Source organism: Papio anubis, chromosome 10, assembly GCF_008728515.1.
Source record: "Papio anubis isolate 15944 chromosome 10, Panubis1.0, whole genome shotgun sequence".
NCBI lineage: Eukaryota > Metazoa > Chordata > Mammalia > Primates > Cercopithecidae > Papio > Papio anubis.
In genome coordinates, this window is record NC_044985.1 from 74,064,579 (window position 1) to 74,086,048 (window position 21,470).

Sequence of the window (21,470 nt, forward strand, 5' to 3'; positions counted from 1 at the left end):
GTCCCATTCAAATTTCATGTTGAGATAGACTCCCCAGTTTTGGAGGTGGAGCCTGGTGGGAGGTGTTTGGATCATAGGGGCGGATCACTCATGAATGGCTTGGGCCATCTCCTTGGTGATAAGTGTGCTCTCACTCTGAGTTCACAGGGATCTCATTGTTTATGTGGCTCCTCCCCCCTCCCTCCAACTCCTTCTTGCTCCTGCTCCCACCATGTGAGACACCTGCTCCCCATCACCTTCCAGCATGATTGGAAGCTTCCTGAGGCCTCCCCAGAAGCAGATGCCATTATGCTTCCTGTACAGCCTGCAGAACCGTGAGCCAGTTAAACCTCTTTTTATTTAAATTAACCAGCCTCAGGTATTTCTTTATAGGAATGCAAGAACGGCCTAACAAGGGTCGGGGGGGGGGGGGGAGGGCAGTTTTTAAACATACACACAGAAGAAAAGCAACAGAGACAGATGTGGCCTTCAAAGCACAAAGTATTTGCCATCTGACCTTTTATAGAAAATGTTTGCATTATAAATTTCCAGGAATGTAATTTTTGAGTCAAAGTGTGTGAACATTTTTGAGGCTTTCACTACATTCTGTCAAATTGCTCTCCAGAATTGTTGAGCCAATTTATACCCTTCTCAGTAATGTCTGAGTTTTTTTCAGTTGCTACACGTCCTACCCCAAGGGTCACTGGCCAAAATTACTAGCTCTGAGTATTATTTTATTCTCAATTTGATGGTGCGTTATCGTTTTCAGTTTTCACTTCTCTTAAAAATGTTTGGCCATTTACATTTTCTCTCCTGATAACGAATTTGCATTTTGCTCATTTTTAAGAGGTTACTTTTTCTTTCTAAGTCCTCTTTAATAAGAATGTTACGCTTATCTTTCATGTATATTGCAGATTTTTTATAATTTTTACTTGTTTTTAAATTTTATTCTATGGAGTTTTTTTTGTTTTTGTTTTTTAGATAAAAGAAGTTAAAAGTTCAACAGTCAGATTTGTCACTTTTCCTTTGTAATTTCAGCCTTTGTTTCAAGCTTAGTTTGAGATTAAAAGCAATTCACATGTATTTTCTCCTTGCCCTTTTAAGACTTAAAAACATGTAAATCTTTTAATCCTGTTCAAATTTAGTGTCTGGGAAACGTTTTAGAAGGATGAATAGGTAACATTACATTAGTCTTGGAGTCAGATTGCTGGGTTCAAATTTAGCCTCACCACATACTATATATTTGTGCAAATCTCTTAAACTCTTTAAATCTTAGTTTTCTTGTTTATAAAATGGAGATAACAGTAACATTTACCATAGGGTTGATGTAAGAATCAACAGTTATAAATCGCAGAAAGCACTTAGCACAGTGTCATTAGCTATTATTATAGCAGCAAGAGAATGCTCTCCCAGGCAAAAGCAATAACATGTATAAAGGTGCAAATGTATGAAATCTGTTTGCATATTCAGGAAACTAGATGTGGTGTAGTAAAATGAGGTGTAATATTGAGGAGTGATTGACCTTGAATGAATTGCTTAGGAACTTGCTCTTGATATTATCAGAGATTGGGAGCCAATGAAAGCTTTTAAGCAAGCAAGAAACCCTCCAGAAGTGTGGTAGCAAAGTGGAAAATGGACTAGATTCCGCCAGGTGCAGTGGCTCACGCCTGTAATGCTAGCACTTTGGAAGACTGAGGTGGGCGGATCCCCCGAGGTCAGGAGTTCGAGACCAGCCTGGCCAACATGGTGAAACCTTATCTCTACTAAAAATACAAAATTAGCTGGGCACGGCAGGCGCCTGTAATCCCAGTTACTAGGGAGGCTGAGGTGGGAGAATCGCTTGAACCAATGAGGCAGAGGTTGCAGTGAGCCAAGATCATGCCACTGCACTCCAGCCTGGGCAACAGACACTCTACCTCAAAAAAAAAAAGAAAAAGAAAGAAAAGAAAAGAAAATGTACTAGATTCATATCCCTTGCTCCACCCTGCCTTCCCAAAATTTGAATTCCTGCTTCCTAGAGGCAAATTCTTTCACCGTCTATGTCTCTGGTATTTATCTCCTTACTTTTAAGAATCATGTTTAAATTGTTTCTTGATTTTGCCATCATAGATATGATTATGAGGCTAATTGAACAGTAACCCTAACCTGCTCTGAGAATGGACCTAAGAAATGAATGCGAGAAAGAAAGTAGAAGCAGCCCACTTGCTAGGGAGTGAAAGCCAGAGAAGGGTGAGAGGATGCGGGGAGAAACTGTGTCAAGTTGGAGACCCCAGGAGCAGGCTGGGAGCAGTACCATGAGTTCCATTCAAGAAGCCAAACGTTTTAAGCACCGTTTCCTGGAGTTTGCCAAGTTGAGTACTGCCCCAGCCTCGTGTCTTGGTGGTTCCTCACTGCTGAAGAGGACCAAGTGTTGACAACTCAGTGAGGCAGTCTCAGCTAGTGTGGAAAAATATAGCTAAGAAAACGTGCCAGATAGAGCTTTAAGCAGAGCTTCCCAACTGGATGCCATGAAACGAATGACAGGGATGCAGACACAGCATGGGTCTTCTCAGTCCTCCAGGTGCAAGGGCCCATTCGCCTTCTGCAGGAGCAGCCTCTTCTATTTACCCTCATTTTGAGCCTTGTAATATCATCCTTTCCTACCTGTGCCAAGAAGTAAAAAGGTGTGCGAAGCGCCGCTTTAGAAGGCCCAGTGCATTCACAAACATCAGCTTCTGGGCGAGACTGCTTGGCCTCTTCTACTTAAAAGCTTTGTGTTGCCTTTTTAAGGTTTCTATTCCCCCACCCCCACCCCGCCCACCAACACCCATTCCTACCTCCCTCTACGGTTCAAAACCCAAACCATCCTTAAGGCACACTGAGTATCACAGCATCAAAGGCTGGAGAGAGATGAGTTCCCCACCCTTGATGCGCTTCCTGTCCGGGTGACCCGAGGCCCACTTCTTAAGCGGTAAGGCCCAGAGACACTGCTGTGGCTTGAGGAACATCCAGTACACCTGGCATTTCCATTAGAACAGTGGGACCCGGATACCACTGGCAGGAAGTCCATCTTCACAGCTGCCAACCCATCTGTCAAACCCGCAGTCCCCTATGAGAGTACAGATGAATGGAGGAGGAGGATTTAAAAGTGAATTCGTGGGCGGCGACAAGGAAGCAGCAGCCGTGGCCAAGCAGACCCCAGAGCCCTTCCCTTCTTGGCCCTCCCTCTGAATCATCGCGCTCCACTTGTGACGTCGCGGACGCCCGGCTAGGGCAGGCGTGGGGGGCCCGCGCGTCCCGGGAGCCCCGAGGCGGCAGCGCGCGTTTCCACGCCGCGGTGCCGCGGGAAAGCCGGAGGCGGAGGCGGAGGCGGAGGCGGAGGCCTGGCTCAGGCAGAGCTCGGATCCGGTGCCGAGCCGAGCGGGACCGCGCGTCGCCCGGGCTTCGCCTTCGCTCGCGTGACCTCCACCGTCCTCTCCAGCCCTCGTCCTCTGGCCACGCGTGCGGCCGCAAGCCCAGCACCCCTAGCCTAACCTCACGCCCGAGCCGCGCCTCCTCCTCCCACTCCTCCTGCTCTCCTCCCCCGCCGCTTCCGTTTCTCGAGGGAAAGGCTGCTGCCTCCTGCTCTGTCCGCATCCCCTGCTTAGGTAATACGTTTTCCTCCTTACGCCACCCGCCACCGGGTCCCCGCGCCGCTGCCCCTCCTTCTCGGATCTGGGCCCCGCGCTGGTGAGCGGCGCGCGCCGTCGCCTCTCCGCGGGTAGGTGAGTCGATGGCGCCGGGAGGGCTCCTCGCCTCTGCGCGCCGGCCTGCGAGGTCCCTGCCCCGGCAGCGAGGCCGCCCCGGACCTGGCCCGGCCGGGCCAGGCATGCCCGGCATCGCCGCTGCAGCCAGCGCAGAGAGGAGCTCGCGAGTCCCGCGGCGCCCTTGGCCCTGCCGGAGCGGCCCGAAGGGGATAGGGGGCGGGAAGAAAGGGTGGCAAACAACGATTAAAAAAAATCTAATCATTAGCATTTGTAGGACGAAGAAGCTGGTCTGACAGTTGTCCAGAGCAGTGGCCCAGCTGCAACAGGTAGATGGCGCAGCTGTCAGTGGCCTCTTGGTCTCACCCTTGGCTTTGAGAGATGCTTCTGAGTGTCCCTAGCTGCCGGCTACCTCCAGTGACCTACTTGATGAGTGTAAAATAAACATGATGAGACTATATTTAGAAAAATCTTTACTTCCTTGCTGTTAATTCTCTCTGCATTTTGAAAGGTGGTTTTATGAGGCGTGCATAATTAGTTGGTGTGTCCAGAGTGGTAGCTGGAAAAAAATATTTAACCTGGGTTTGGCCCTATCATGTAGACGGTTAGGCGCAGAGTGTGAAAGGAAACGCTTACTTTAGTGCACCTATGAAAACCACTTATAAGAAACCACGGCGTGTTTTTTGGAGATTTCTCGTTTTAAAGCTATTTTTAAAGTGTTGAATAAGCAGAAGTTTGCCCACTGTATGATGGTGTTCACTTCAAAAGAACAGTGGGTTCAAAGTATGGACAGACCACTTAAGTGGATCCCATCTGTTGAGTAAAAGATTTTTTAGCCCTTTTACTCTGATTCCTAGCTTTGAAGCCAGAAAAGTTGATAAGGATCAGCCCTGCTCAACTTGATAATAGTATAAGGATGAAAGTAATCCACTGAACTACTCTTGACTGGTGTATTAGCTAAGTGATCTCATTCTTACCCTTTTTTTTTTTTTTTTTTTTTGAGACGGAGTCTCACTCTGTCGCCCAGGCTGGAGTGCAGTGGCACGATCTTGGCTCACTGCAAGCTCTGCCTCCCAGGTTCACGCCATTCTCCTGCCTCAGCCTCTGAGTAGCTGGGACTACAGGCGTCCACCACCACGCCCGGCTGATTTTTTTTTTTTTTTTTTTTGTATTTTTATTAAAGATGGGGTTTCACCGTGTTAGCCAGGATGGTCTCAATCTCCTGATCTCGTAATCCGCCCGCCTCGGCCTTCCACAGTGCTGGGATTACAGGCGTGAACCACCGCGCCCGGCTCATTCTTACCTTTTAAAATAGAGAACATAAGGGAAAAAATAAAGGCAATGGAAAAATTCATTTTTTCAATACAGATATTTGTTTCCATTCTTATGTAGAGCCCACTTTATTTTTAAGTTTTTATGGATTTTTATACTACTTTTGAAGTTAGCTCTTAGTCATGAAGAGAATTATGTCAAATACATAGAGTTACACTGTACTTTTTGTGTAGAATAAGCTACCACTTTTCAAGCTTTTGAACTAAACCACCACTTGCTTGGAAATTGCAGCTTTCACTAATGCCCTTTAAAATGATATACTTTATTATAGATTTAAATTATAGCTTTACTTGTTATAGTCCTGAAAAAAATGAAAAGATAATTTCTTGTTTGACTTAGGCCTGTGAGACAAAAGTTATAAAGGTTATTATATATTTATTTTACTTTTTAATTCTGTCTCTAATAACAATTAGAAAATGTCTCATTCTATTTCATGTTATACAGAAATTGCTTAAAAGATAATTATGTTATATAAAGTGATCAATGAAAACAAATGTCATCTTCATTTTTTAAAGGTGAGGATGGTATATATAAGCACTTTTGCCAGATGTGAGTCCTTATGAATGTTCTTGTTAAGATACTTTGAATCTTGTAATGAAGTTAATAAAACTATGTTAATGTGTTTGTTTGGCTGAGAGCTTAGACATAAAGGCTCTGGCTGGCATGGTGGCTCACGCCTGTTATCCCTGCACTTTGGGAGGCCAAGGCGGGTGGATCACTTGAGGTTAGGAGTTCGAGACCAGCCAGGCTGACATGGTGAAGCCCCCGTCTGTAGTAAAAATACAAAAATTAGCCAGGTGTGGTAGCAAGCACCTGTAGTCCCAGCTACTCAGGAGGCTGAGGCAGGAGGATCCCTGGAACCCAGGAATCAGAGGTTGCGGTGAGCCCAGATTGTGCCACTGCACTCCAGCCTGGGTGACAAAGTGAGACTTCATCTCAAAAAATAAAAATTAAGTTAAAATTTAAAAAATAAAAGTTCCAGGCCGGGCGCGGTGGCTCAAGCCTGTAATCCCAGCACTTTGGGAGGCCGAGACGGGTGGATCACGAGGTCAGAAGATCGAGACCATCCTGGCGAACACGGTGAAACCCCGTCTCTACTAAAAAATACAAAAAACTAGCCGGGCGAGATGGCGGGCGCCTGTAGTCCCAGTTACTTGGGAGGCTGAGGCAGGAGAATGGCGTAAACCCGGGAGGCGGAGCTTGCAGTGAGCTGAGATCCGGCCACTGCACTCCAGCCCGGGCGACAGAGCGAGACTCCGTCTCAAAAAAAAAAAAAAAAAAAAATAAATAAATAAAATAAAATAAAAGTTCTGTTTCCCATCTCCTGTGATTGATGTTGCGTACTGTTTCTCAAACTTGTCTGATTGTAAAATTCCTCAGGGTAGTAGGCAAGTGGGGGAGTGGGTAGAGTATAAAAGTGGTTTAAAAGATTCCCAGATTGCAACTTGAGACTTCCTGGATTAGAATTTCTAAGAGAAAGGAGATATTTCAAATAGACAAAAATGATAAAATTTTAAAGTAGTCAACAACAACAAAAAAAGGTGAGTTTGGGAAATGCAGGTGGGAAATGATTATTGTTGGAATGAATAGTTGATACAACTTATTAGGACTCCTGTACATAAAATGTTCAAATATGGAAACTATGATTTTATTAATATGATGATGCCACTCATTTAGGCAATCTGAAACTTTTATATTTTTTTCTGGTCAACTTTCTGCTGATCAAATTTAGCAAACATATTTTTGTCTTTTTTATGTGGTATGTAATATTAATTCAAGTTCTGGAATGTGATAAGAGCATTTTATTAATGGATGACTAATGCAGATTACTGTAACTAGTATCCACAGCAAAATATTGTACCTAATAATTTCTCTTTCTTTTTTTTCTTTTTTTCTTGAGAAAAGGTCACACTCTGTCATCCAGGCTGGAGTACAGTGGTGTGATCATGGCTCATGCAGCCTTTACCTCTCAGGCTCAAACAATCCTCCCACTCCAGCCTCCCGAGTATCTGGGACTACAGGCACGTGCCACCATCCCAGCTAATTTTTAAAATTTTGTAAAAATGGAGTCCCACTATGTTGCCCAGGCTGGTCTCAAACTCCTGGGGGCTCATGACATCCTTCTGCCTCAGCCTCCCAAAGTGCTGGGATTACAGGTGTGAGCTGCTGCACTCAGCCTAATTTCTTTCATATTATAGATTTATTTGTTACCTTTTCCATGTACCTGATTAAATACAGGTAAGGCAGGCATGCAAATTTGAATACCTTATTTGTAGCTTTCTTTTTTTTTTTAGCTTTCTTTTTTTTTTTTTTTTTTTTTTTTTTTTAGACGGAGCCTCACTCTGTCGCCCAGGCCAGAGTGCAGTAGTTCGATCTCGGCTCACTGCAACCTCTGCCTCCCGGGTTCAAGTGATTCTCCTGCCTCAGCCTTCCAAGTAGCTGGGACTACAGATGCCTGCTACCACGCCAGGCTAATTTTTTGTATTTTTAGTAGAGATGGGGTTTCTCTGTGTTAGCCAGGATGGTCTCGATCTCCTGACCTCTTAATCCACCCACCTTGGCCTCCCAAAGTGCTGGGATTACAGGCATGAGCCACCACACCTGGCTCCTTATTTGTAGCTTTTTAGAAAATGACTCCCAACCCCATTCAAAAAAGAAAAAAAAATTTTACTTGGCCATAAAACTTGGTCAATTATATATAAAAAATTAACAAAATGGAATAGTAAATACCTATAAAATAATTTGACAAGATGAGTTACCACAATGGAAAAATGTCAGAATTTATTTTCCTTTTCTTTCTTCCTCTTTACATTCCTTTTTTTTTTTTCTCCTTTTTTTGGGGGGGGGGATGGAGAGTGTGTGTTATTTGCTCATTTGTTTTTATTTTTAACCAACTAAATATTTAAAATACACTAAATTAATTATCCATGTTTAAATTAATTTAAGTATTTGCCAGCTTTACCAATAGATGTTTAAACTTGCCCTTTTCCTCTAAAGTGACAATGGTAGGCTTTGCTCAATGCAAATGAAAGTGATAATTCATATCGAAGGGGTTAAATTCAAGTGACCAAAGAAAATTCTTCTTTTAATATTGCTTAAGGAAAGCATAGTAAGTTGATGCCATCATTTTTCATTATCAGCAACTTTTAAAATGAGGATGGAGGCCGGGCGCAGTGGCTCATGCCTGTAATCCCAGCACTTTGGGAGGCCAAGGCGGGTGGATCACCTGAGGTCAGGAGTTCGAGACCAGCCTGGCCAATATGGTGACACCTGGTCTCTACTAAAAATATAAAAATTAGCCAGGCATGGTAGCGCATGCCTGTAATCCCAGCTAGCAGGGGGGCTAAGGCAGGAGAATCGCTGAACCTGGGAGGCGCAGGTTGCAGTGAGTCAAGATCATGCCACTGCACTCCAGCCTGGGCAACAGAGTGAGACTCCATCTCAAAAACAAAACAAAACAAAACGCCGGTGTGGTTGCTGTATGAAATCAAAGACAAATAGCCTAGTGCCCTTCTTTAAACCTAATTTTCCTACCACTACCCCAACTTGTTTTTTAAAATATAAGTCAACGAATATTTATTATGCCCTTATTATGTAGATGATAAACATTAAAAGCTTTTGAAATGTGCATTTCTTTGAACCTATAATTTTTCTTTAAAAAAAATTGTGGTAAAAGATACCTAATATCAAATTTACCATTTTAACCATTTTCAAATTACAACTCAGTGGCATTAAGTACATTCACATTGTTATGCAACTATCAGCACTGTTCACATCCAGAACTTTTTCATCATCCCAAACAAAAACTCTATACCCATTAAACAATGACTCTACCCTCTCTTCCCAGCCCTGGTAACCACCATCCTACTTTCTGGCTCTACGAATTTGACATTCTGAGTACTTCATATAAGTGGAATCATAGAGTATTTGTCCTTTTCAGTCTGGCTTATTCACGTACCATAATGTCTTCAAGGTTCATCCATGTTGTAGCATGTATCAGAATTTCCTTTCTTTTTATGGCTGAATAATATTTCCCAATCTCGTTTATATGGAAAGTAGATATAAAAAACAGAGAAGTTTTGAACAGGAACAGTCCATAGAAATCATCCAATCCAACCTCTCTGCCCCTGCTTTTCTTTTCCTTTTTTATGTTTACAAAATGGGGAAAACAAGTCCTTCAGAGCTTATATCGTGTGGCCGAGTTTACATACCTGATTGGCAAAACAGAGCCTAAGAACAGAACCAGCTCTCCTGTGTCCTAAGCAAGGCTCTTTCTACCGCATACCCTGCAGGCCCATCCAGGCCCATCCAGGCCCATCCAGACAATAAATAGTAAGTGTTAAAGGAGCTGGTGCCTCCAATTAGTATGGCATGAGTTCTAAAGGAAAGATAAATTGAATTGGGAATCTTCCTTAATTAATGAAAAATGTTACATTCAAAATAGATTGAAGATTAAGGCTAGCTGTGGTGGTTCACGCCTATAATCCCAGCACCTTGGGAGGCCGAGGTGGGCAGATCACCTGAGGTCAGGAGTTTGAGACCAGCCTTGCCAACATGGTGAAACCCATCTCTACTAAAAATACAAAAATTAGCCAGGTGTGGTGGCATGCATCTGCAGTCCCGGCTACTTGGGAGGTTGAGGCGGGAGAATCACTTGAGCCTGGGAGGCAGAGGTTGCAGTGAGCCGGAGATTGTACCATTGCACTGTAGCCTGGGTGATGGAAGTGAAACCCTGTCTGAAAAATAAAAATAAATTAATAAGATTCTAGATTCTGATTAGCAATGATCAAAACTATAAATAATATTCCATTGGAAAATATTCTTGCTACAAATCATACATTTGATCTTTTTTTCTGCCTTGAATTATGCATCAAATTTGTATTTTTAAAAAATTTATTCTTTCGGGCGCGGTGGCTCAAGCCTGTAATCCCAGCACTTTGGGAGGCCGAGACGGGTGGATCACGAGGTCAGGAGATCGAGACCATCCTGGCTAACATGGTGAAACCCCGTCTCTACTAAAAAATACAAAAAATTAGCCGGGCGTGGTGGCGGGTGCCTGTAGTCCCAGCTTCTTGGGAGGCTGAGGCAGGAGAATGGCGTGCACCCGGGAACCAGAGCTTGCAATGAGCCAAGATTGCACCACAGCACTCCAGCCTGGGGACAGAGCAAGACCCCGTCTAAAAAAAAAAAAAAAAATTATTCTTTCTGATAGTTAAGATAGTTATACTGAATCTGCTTCTATTTATATACTATCTGATTTCAGGTTTCATTTGTGACACCAGGGTTCTAGAAACATCTCTTAGCATACAAAAACTTAAGCATATACTGTAGTTGGAACACAGCAGATAGAAAAATATCTAACTGAACAAAATTTCTCCTTAGTGAAAATACTTCCAACTATGGAAAAGGGAGTCTAAAAAATAAGGTCGCTATCAAACTTTTTTTTTTTTTTTGAGACAGAGGTCACTTTGTCACCGAGGCTAGAGTGCAGTGGTGTGATCTTGGTTCACTGCAACCTCCGCCTCCCAGGCTCACACGATTCTCCTGCCTCAGCCTCCTGAGTAGTTGGGATTATAGGCATGCACTACCATGCCTGGCTAGTTTTTCTATTTTTAGCAGAGATGGGATTTTGCCATGTTGGCCAGGCTGGCCTTGAACTCCTGACCTCAGGTGATCCACCCACCTCAGCCTCCCAAAGTGCTGGGATTACAGGCATGAGCCACCATGCCCGGAAAAATTTTAAAGTATTTCTAAATGGAATACTTTTTCACAATTTTCAGATGAGTTCTGAGAAGTATCCAAAATTCATCCTTTATACAACTGGTATGTTACTATAGAATACTTATTATGTAGATCAACTATTTTTTCCCGAACATTTAATTTACTTTACCAAAAGGCAATATAAGTTGACTCTTAGTGGAAGAAGGCTCCCTGTTCTGTTCTTAAGTAACCAGTGAGGGTAGAGCTGACTGTTGCACCTGCTCTTTCCTTAAATTGTTGGATAAAAATCAGCTGATATTCACCTTTCTAAAAGTCTTTATTTTTAATGTGTCTTAATTAATTCTTAACTGATTTGGAAAACACGGCTTTAGCACAGGCTTCCATATACAAGCTACAGAACAACATTTGAGAACAAGGGACATCTTTGTAGCCTATTGCTTTAAGCAGCTTCAGTGAGCAAAAATGTAGGCTAATGTGGTCCATTGGTAGCCTCACAATAGAGCAAGCGTAGCCTGACCAGCTTAGAGTGATGTGTATGTCATCATCATTTGAGGTGGAATTGAAGTTTGAAGGTTAGGGAGGAAAGAGAGAGAAATGTTAGGGTTAAATAAAAGATTCACATATTCCATATTTAATATCTTTTCTTATAAAAGCAAATTAAACTTACTATTTTGAGTGATTTAATTAAATTAATCTTGTTAAAGGTAGGTCACCTCTAGATGAAAGGGCGTAATTTTAGATTCTGATTTGGTGCTCCAAAAATGTGGTTCAGTTGCTAGTTGTTCAAATACAGCCTTGGTTTGTTCTTGTAAATGAATATGGAATATATGTAGACTTTTATACAAATATGGGCCTGTGTGCCTAATGCTGATAAAATACAAGTACAATAAACAGTGTGACAAGGATGAATTCTGTATTTACAAGGTTAAGAGAAAATTCATCAGCCAACATTTATTGAACACCTCTGAGTTATGCACTACGAGTCCCAAGACACCACATGCATTTAAATCTCTTGTCAGACAGAGCATAGACAAATAAACCAATGAATTGAGTGTTGGAAAGCTGGGATATAGATTTGGCCCATCTCCATTCCCCCATGGCCTAGGTGCCTAAGATGGAAGAGGAGTCAGAAATGTCTCCTGAAGGAGCCAACAGTTGAAATGATTCTCCTCCTTTTACACATACATTTTTTAAAAACAAACCTTTTTATTGAATTAGAAATATACACATAAACATTAGGAATCTCAGCAGATAGCCTAATGAATTAACACAAAGTCAACCCACCCATGTAACCATCACTCACATCCAGAATATTACCAGTGCCGCCATCAGTAACCCCGCCTTCTTCTCCAAGATCACCGCCATTGTGATTTCCAACACTATAGGTTCATTTTGCCTGTTTTTGAGCTTTAAATAAATTAAATGGCACAACCATATATCTTTTGTGCCTGACTTCTTTCACTTGACAGCATGTTTTTGTGAGATGCGTCCATGTTGCCTATTGTCACAGTTCATTCATTTTCACTGCTGTATAGCATTTCGCTACATGAATATGCTGCAGTTTATTCCATTTTACTATTGATGGTTCTTTGGGTTATTACAAATATTAGATTATTACAAATAATGCTGCTCACAAGTACGTGTCTTTTAATCCATACCTGCATGAATTTTGTTGGGTAAACATCTACAAGGGAAATTAAATTGCTGGATCATACATTATACTTATAGTAAACAAATTACAAATAGTTTTCCAAAATGATTATACCAATTTCATTCATGCCAGCAGTTCATAAGAGTTTCTGTTGCTCAATACCCTTAGCAAAACTTGAAATTTTCAGTCTTTTTTATTTTAGCTATTCCACTGGATACATAGTGGCACCCTGTTGAGATTTTAAGTTGCATCTTCCTGATGACTAATATGGTAGACTGTGTTTCTGTATGTTTATTGGCCATTTGGATATCCTCTTTTATGAAGTGCCTATTCAAGCTTCTTGCCCTTGAACTGATTCTGAGAAGGTGAGTGAGCATTAGGTAGAAAAAGCAGGAAGAGCAGCAAGTCAACCAGAGGGAGCAGCATGTGCAAATGTACAATCTTCCCAGAGCAGGAGAGCAAATGGATAGTGCAAAATCAGCTACTAAAAGGCTAAACTTAATCAGAGCCCATGAGGTAATGACAGCATCACCCCGATCAACATGAAATAAGACCCAGAAAGTACAGGTAGTCCCAAACTGTAATATTTATTGGATCCTGAGAAATGTTTGACAGTCAAATATCTGAAAGTTGAACAAGGCTTATACACTGGGAAAACAATTTAGTTTCCAATGAGCTAAAAGGCAGTATTGCAAATCTCTAGTATGGCTTGTAGTTTGTAGTACAGTTTCCCTCTGGCCTCACAGGAATCTCAGGGGAGGCTACCATTAGCAAGTGGCACAACACAGCGAGCCCCACTCCATATTTAGTGTGGACCCACTTCCATTCCCCTGTCCCTTCTGCACAAACAGCCTCCAATCTTTAAAACTACTCCCCAAGGCAGCCCTTAAGTATGGAGCAAAGGAGAGGTGGATGAAGTCTATGTTTCCCCTACAACAGCAGTGTGATCTGTATAGAACCTTGGCCACTGCCATCATGTGGCCACCTACACAGACTCCTGGCCAGCTGTACCCCCTTGGAAAAGGTCATGAGAAACACCTTCTTGTAAAACACCCAGATATTTCATGGAAGCTTGGCCCTTTCCCCTAGCAGCAATAGCTGTCAGGCAGGGCCACCACACAATAGCTTCAAATTGCCATTCCTCAGAAGATGAGTGAGAGGCAGAATTCAGGATGTGAACGGTGGGGGTGGGGTGGAGTCAATATGCAATGGGCAAAAACGTGGACTCTGTAAAGTGTTGAATTATCTGCCGAAGAGGGAAATGTCAACAGAAGTGCTTTGACTCCCTTGCCTATTGATTAGAGAGCAGTTCTGTTTTGTGGCAGGCCCTTATCTATGTTGTCACCCTTCTGTTACTGTGGACAACAAAGGGCACAGCCAGCTTCTGCTACAACCAGGCTCTTCACATGAGAAGGAGCACTCTGGGCCCCATAATCCTTACAAAATATCTCCCTTGACAGAAAAATGGCTCTCCCAAGCCAATCACAGATTGTCTACCATGAAGCCAGAGTAGTCTCAGCCTCTAGGAGCCCGAGTTTCCACCCAGATGCCCAGAAACTGAAGCAATCAGATCTGACCGACATAAAGGAACTTTATTTGGGTTACTCAGAGAATTACAAGTAGTTCCCAGGCTTTGGATTTAATGGAGTAGTAAGTTTCAAGAAAAGGTTTCAGTGACCCATATAAACTTGCCAACCTCTTACTTTCTCAAGTTAAGACATGTGATTGTGGTTTCTGTGAGGTTGTATTTCATAGTCATAGCTATCATTTATTATCTGCCATGTGTAAAGCCCTGTGCTCTGTGATATTTTTCCAGAAATATCTTATTTGATCTCCACAGCATCACTGCACAGTAACTATTAATCTTTATATTAAAGATGAAGAGAGTGTCTCAGAGAGGGTAAGAAAATACCTGATGCCACACAGCTACTTAGTGGCAGAGTTAGGTTTTGAACCCAGGTGTTTCTGATTCCAAAGCCTGTGTGTTTTCCGCTATATAGTTTATCCCATCTGAAATATGTCTAAATTATTCAGATAGGATTTTTAAACCTCTGATGTTCTGATAATGGCTAGAAATTCGAGATTTATCTTTGTAGAGTGGTTTGGGTTTCCAAGAAAAGTCTTAACAACCTTTTTTCCTTCTGACATACTTCAATTCCTTCAGTAGTTCTCCAACTGGACTAGACAATCCTACAAAAGCAAAAGAGACCCTAATTCTGTCTGACATTGCGACACAATTTTATGTTAAACATATAGATATAAACATTTGGTTTGAGATGGGAGTAATGAAACTTCTTTAAGCCTATTTTGCTGAAATGTGACTTGAAATGGATTGTTACAAAACAGGGCTTATGAGAGATTCAGTGCTCACTGCAATATTAATTACTTGGCTGTTAAAGTGAGTAGCTCTTAGTGGGAACGACTGCCTCACAGATGTTTCTTATTGACCACATAAATGGGGAAGAAAACACTATCCCATTTTCACTTTTGGCCAGAAAACAAAAAACAAAGGAATAGATTGTGTCAGCTAATAGATTGGGTTGCTAAGGTAACCAAGGCCTCTCTTTCAGGAGAGGTGTTAGGGGCTAAATTATGTTCCTTCAAAATTCACGTGTTGAAGCCCTAACCCCCAGTACCTCAGAATGGGACTGTACTTGCAGATAGGACCTTTAAAGTTTATGTGAGGTCATACAGGCGGATCCTAATCCAGTCTGACTGGCGTCTTTGTAAGAAAAGGGAGACATGCCAGAGATTAACACCTACAGAGGAAAGGCCAGGTGAGGCCACAGTGAGAGGGGCCATCTGCGAGCCAAAGAGCAAAGCCTCAGGATAAACCATTCCTGCTGACACCTTGCTCTTGGACTTCCAGCCCCCAGAACTGTGAGAAAGTATGATTTTATTGTTAAGCTACCCAGTCTTAACAAACTAACACCAGAAAAATTAGATATTGGGCATCTCCCCTGCCATCAATGCCATGACAGTTAAGGGAGACATCAGTGGAATGTAATAGATGAGCTTTTACTACCCAGAAGGGTCCTTAACAGAGGCTGAAGATCAGCTGGAGAAAAGGGTTTTCTGGGAGTAAAAGGGAAGTCAAATAGTGACGTATAATGATCAAACCTAGTGACAGATACCAACTAGGGGGGTGTGTGTGTGTGTATTTTTTTTTTTTTTTTTTTGCTATATAATGTACCTTATAATACTAATGTATTTGTGATTATTATCCAACAATTACTGATTTTCCCTTATTTTAATAGCTAATAATTGATGAAAAGATTTCATTGGCTAGATACTGGTCAACAGTGTGGGCTTCTGCCAGCTTGCCTAGGTTTGAATCTTGTCCCACAACTGCCTAGCTCTGTGATTTTCAGGAAACAATCTCCTTGTACCTCAGTTTCTTCATCTGTAAAATGGCAATAATGGTATCTACTTCCTAAGGTTATATAAGAATTAAATGAGTTAATACATGTAAGGTGCCTAGAAGGATGCCTGGCATATAGTAAGCACCTAGTAAATGTTAGCTATTTCAATTTTAACCTATCTTTGCACAAGAATAACAAATAGCAAAACCATTGTACCTATACTGTTTCACCAAGATACCTGCCAGCAGGTGCCAGCTGCCACCAAAATTGCCAGTGTAGAGGTAAAGAAAAATAAGCAACCTGGAGAACTGGAGCTATTAAATCTCAGTGTTTAGAGTTATACAGGATGCTGACAAAAATATGGATTCCTAGGCCTTGTCTCCAGAGATTCTGATTCACTAAGCTGGGGTAGAGTCCAGCAATCTGTTTTTTTAGAAGGCCATCTTGGGTAATTCTGATACAGGTAATTCTCAGAACATCCATTGAGAAATACTAATCAAAAGGAATTCTTCTATAGTCAAGGCTATTAAATTATGGTAAATGCCATAACTTACTAATCATAAATCTATAATAATTTTTATTTAAAGTATAATGTTGAAATAAAACGGTCTTAGGTGAATAATGAGTATGTAAACTTACTTTTAAAAAAATCATCTACTTCATCACTCAGGTATCAAGCCCATTATTATCAGTACCCATTAGTGATGAAAGAATCTGTACAACAAACCCCATGACATGGGTTTAGCTATATGACAAACCTGCACATGTACCCCTGAACTTAGAATAAAAGTTGAAAAAATAAATAAAAAATTTAAAAAATCATGTGAAAGATAATTTCCATGAGTTTTAATAAAATGTATTGATAAAATGGAAGAAGAAATTCTGCATTAGATGTAGCCTTCAGTTTCTCCATAGACAAACTATTTCAAGTTGAGCCATTCAAGGTGAGGATGAATTGTGCAATGCTCACCTCAGGCTTGTGGCCTGCCTGTGTGAACTGAGTTGAGGATATATGGAGAGCCAGGACCTTGGAGAAAGGCCCTGAACAAATGCTGGGTTCATTAGCTTAGCTGGAGAAAGTGGTTTCAATCTGAAACTGGGCAGTTCAACCTGGAACTTGACAAAATATGACAGTGTTGCCTAGGGCCAAAACGAAGAGCGAACTCTGGGATAACCTTGGAACTGAAAAACCTGATTATTGTGTTATGAGGAATTCTGTAGACCTGTTCATTACAGGGCTGCAGTGAATAGCCAGTAGTTCTTTCCCATTGGTCAAGTTGCTGTGCTGGCTAAGCAGCAGCTGCTTAGGTCAGGTGAGAGTGGTCATTATTGAGGAAATAAAGGTTGGGCCCAAAGAGGGCAAACTCCAGATTACTGCTGCACTTGTGCTGAAACTCACCAGGGTTAAATTGACAAGCTTTCTGCGTGAGAGAAGGGAGTGGTGGTGATTTCTGGAGCTTGTAGCCAGGGTGAGTAGCTTGCCTGAGTGTTCTTAGGGTGTTATAAGGAGTGTTTCTTGGTTATTCAACAGTGTAGTTAATACAGTTTCTTTTAAGAAAAAAAAAATTGATTTTAACACTTGAATAAAATAAACACTGCGGATATTGTGTATCTTGAAAGCTTTCAAATTGGACTCCTTGAGATCTTCATGCTGCTGATAAAAAGCTATATTGATACTGTTGATTCATTGATTCTTCTGCCTTGTAACCACAGAACATTTACTAAGAAATAAAAATTAAGGTTACTGAATGTATGCTTTTGTGGCCATGTATTATACTGAGATATGTATGTATATTTGTGATTGTATATTATATGTAACTTATAATTTGTGGCATATATATGTCATATATACCATCAATTATTTCTAAGGCAACGTGCCTCAGCTTTATTAATGCAGCTGTTTTTCCTAATGTTTAGATTCAAGTCAACTAAAGTAAGTCTTCCTACAAAGCATTCATTCTTGAAATAAAAGGCATTTAGGCGGGCAGGTGCTTTTGTTTGAGTTTTCACTAGATCCTTTCTATCACCTGAAAGCTTTTTGCATTATTACTACAGTCTCGTTTTATTTAGACATTTGCCTCGAGGAGCTGAGACATTCTTAGACCTTCATACTTAATTGCCCCAAAACACTTAAAAAATGTAATTTATTATTATAAAAGCACTGTATATTTACTGTAGAGTATTTGAAAATTATAGAAAAGCATAATTAAAAAATCATCCATGATTCCATTACTCAGTCATAACTACCATTAAAACATCACCTACTAATCTTCCTTTCAAGCTCTTTCTCTCTGTGTATAAATACAAATGGATAACATACTCTCAAATTATATATGGTCATAAGTAGTTTTTCCACTTAACATTAGTGCATTGGCATATTTCCATATTATTAAATATTCTTCAAAAACATGATTTTACCGACTGTATATTATTTTGTTTTACCAATATTTAAGATTATTTTCAACTTGTTGTAATATTAATCCTCCTTGTGCAGAAATATTTTAACTCAACCCTGATTGCCTTAACACAAATTGAGGAAAAACTGGAGTTACTGACTAAAGGCAGTGACATCTATAAGGATCTTGACACATTTTTGTCAGATTGCCCTCTGGAAACCTAACTTGTTTGCATGCCTATTAGCAGAGCATCAGCACCTGTTTCACCACATCTCCAAGAGGGAATGTAAACTTTAAAACATATGCAATAGTGAAAGAGGATATCTCATTGCTTTTGTGCCCTTTTATTTTTATTACTACTGAGACTGGACATATTTTCTCATAGTGGTTGACCTATAATCTTAAGGAGAGAACATATTTTTTAGCAAAATTGTTTAAGACTATTACAAATTACATCTTACTCCCATTGCATCCACATCTTCAGAGTTGTACTAATTCTCAGCCTCCCAGAGTCCATTAAGGGAATTTTTTTTTTTGTTTTGAGACAGAGTCTTGCTCAGTCACCCAGGCTGGAGTGCAGTGGTGCAATCTCGGCTCAATGCAACCTCCACCTCCCAGGTTCAAGTGATTCTCTTCCTCAGCCTCCTGAGTAGCTGAGACTACAGGTGTGGGCCACCATGTCCGGCTAATTTTTTGTATTTTTTTTTAAGTAGAGATTCACCATGTTGGCCAGGCTGGTTTTGAATTCCTGACCTCAGGTGATCCACCCGCCTCAGCCTCCCAAAGTGCTGGGATTATAGGCGTGAGCCACTGTGCCCAGTCCTGGCTAATTTTTATATTTTTAGTAGAGACGGGGTTTCACCATGTTAGCCAGGCTGGTCTTGAACTCCTGACCTCAAGTGATCCACCTGCCTCGGCCTTCCAAAATGCTGGGATTACAGGCGTAAGCCACCATACCTGGCCTATTAAGGGAATTTCTTTTAATGAAGGAAATTGTATTATGATAATAAAGAGCCTGGGCTTGTGTGTAGGAACAATGCCAAGCCTTGCAGTTTAGCCTTCCGTAACCCTGAAGTTACTTAACCTTGCTATGCTTCAGCTTAACTGTAAAACAGGGTTGATGATACTCACAGTAATTCTCATGAGATAGGAATTTTTCAAGCTTTTTCAGTAAGAGGTAGCTGCTATTAAAAATGAGAACTGTTTCTCCCCTAATTGCAAGAAATTCCTAACAGATATAATCAAGGTCTGATAGCACAACACTCCTAGAAGCCAGAACTTTTCAAGTGTCAACAAGTTGCATGTTTCACCTCATTATTCAACCTTTTACTGGGTAAAGGAGCAGCATAGATAGTGGGCCTTTTTTTTAACGGGATGTGAGGGAGTTGGCAATGAGATGGCTCGTGCTACTAGCCGAAGAATGACCTCAGGGTCTTGCAGGACACACAGCTTGCTGATCTGAGGCTGGGCGCAGTGGCTTATACCTGTAGTCCCAGCACTTCGGGAGGCTGAGGTAGGAGGATCACTTGAGCCCAAGAGTTTGAGATTAGCCTGACCAGCATGGTAAAACTCCATCTCCACAAAAAATACAAAAATTAGCCTGGCGTGGTGGCATGCACCTGTAGTCCTAGCTACTCAGGAGGCTGAGGTGGGAAAATGACTTGAGCCCGGGAGGTCAAGGCTGCAATAAGCTGTGTTCACACCATTGCACTCCAGCCTGGGTGACAGAGTGAGACCCTGTCTCAAAAACAACAAAAAAGGTGCTAGCTGGTCTGGTACTTACTACTTTAGAAAGTTGCCCTGGACAGGCCAGGCATGGTGGCTCACGCCTGTAATCCCAGCACTTTGGGAAGCCCAGGTGGGTGGATCATGAGGTCAGGAGATCGAGACCATCCTGGCTAACACGGTGAAACCCCATCTCTACTAAAAATACAAAAAAATTAGCTGGGTGTGGTGGTGGGCACCTGTAGTCCCAGCTACTCAGGAGGCTGAGGATGAGAATGGTGTGAACCTGAGAGGTGGAGCTTGGACTGAGCCGAGATCGCCCCGCTGCACTCCAGCCTGGGCGACAGAGCCAGACTCCCATCTCAAAAAAAAAAAAAAAAGAAAAGAAAAGAAAAAGAAAGTTGCCCTGGATAACATGGTGAAACCCCATCTCTACTAAAAATACAAAGAATTAGCCCGGTGTGGTGGCAGGCACCTGTGGTCTCAGCTGCTGGGGAGGCTGAGGCAGGAGAATGGCGTGAACCCCGGAGGTGGAGCTTGCAGTGAGCCAAGGTCGCGCCACTGCACTCCAGCCTGGGTGACAGAGCAAGACTCCGTCTCAAAAAAGAAAAAAAAAAAAAAAAAGAAAAGAAAGAAAGTTGCCCTGGAACTGACAGCGTAAGTCCTCATCCATTTCTTCTCCCTTCTTCCCACAGGGTGAAAGAAAGTACTACTTCAATACTGCTGCTAAGCCTATGTGATCATTCTAAGGTCATTACAAGAATTTGGCTTGCCTTTAGCATTGGGCTTATGTGTCCATCTGCCTGTCTCTCTAGGAATTTAGATTTTCATTCAAAGATTTTTCTGTCACTGAGAATTTAATTTTTGGTATATTTTTGAGAGTGTAAATTTCTTTTCAAGATTTAAAACAATAAGCTTCAAATTTTAGATTATATCTAGAGTCTTCCACACTGAGGATGTGAAGATGATATAGACTAGCTGTTCACCAGGCTGACCAGGTTGACTGCCAGATGGGTTGTTGGTAGTGCCAGAGGCACCCTGACATCACTCTCTGAACTGCTTTCTCTTTCACATTCTTGTATTTTTCCAGCTGACGGCCCAGAGGGTGGGTGCCAATTCCACCAGCAGCTGCAACTGAAAAGCAAGGTTCAGAAATGTCAGATATCCTCCGGGAACTGCTCTGTGTCTCTGAGAAGGCTGCTAACATTGCCCGGGCATGCAGGCAGCAGGAGGCCCTCTTCCAGCTGTTGATTGAAGAAAAGAAAGAGGAAGAAAAGAACAAGAAGTTTGCAGTTGACTTCAAGACGCTGGCTGATGTACTGGTACAGGAAGTTATAAAACAGAATATGGAGAACAAGGTAAGAAAGGTCACAGCCAAGGTAATTGCAAAATAGTTGCATCTGTGGCTTTCCCCGTCATAAAATAGCATGCCTTTTACACCTCACCTCTATCATTGTACTAGCACCTTGAATTCAGGTAAACATCCTGGATTTTTTTCCTCCTTGTCATGATCACAATATTGATAAAATGTTCATTGCAGGAAATCTTTAAAATACAGAAAATCAAATAAGAAAATAAAAAT

General features: G+C 41.7%; 1 protein-coding gene across 8 annotated transcripts in view; it reads left to right on the forward strand.

Moving 5' to 3' along the window:
• Positions 1 to 210: 210 nt before the first annotated feature.
• Positions 211 to 21,470, forward strand: part of INPP1 (inositol polyphosphate-1-phosphatase) — a 32,330-nt gene continuing 11,070 nt past the window's right edge. Inside the window, exons 1-3 of one of the 8 annotated variants that reach the window (XM_031651418.1) lie at positions 3,503 to 3,605; positions 20,584 to 20,638; positions 20,979 to 21,246. In XM_031651418.1, the coding sequence (XP_031507278.1) occupies positions 21,043 to 21,246 (204 nt within the window). In that variant the 5' untranslated portion in view covers positions 3,503 to 3,605; positions 20,584 to 20,638; positions 20,979 to 21,042. The other 7 variants (XM_009199297.3, XM_009199291.4, XM_003918954.5 and 4 more) reach the window with 7 other exon arrangements.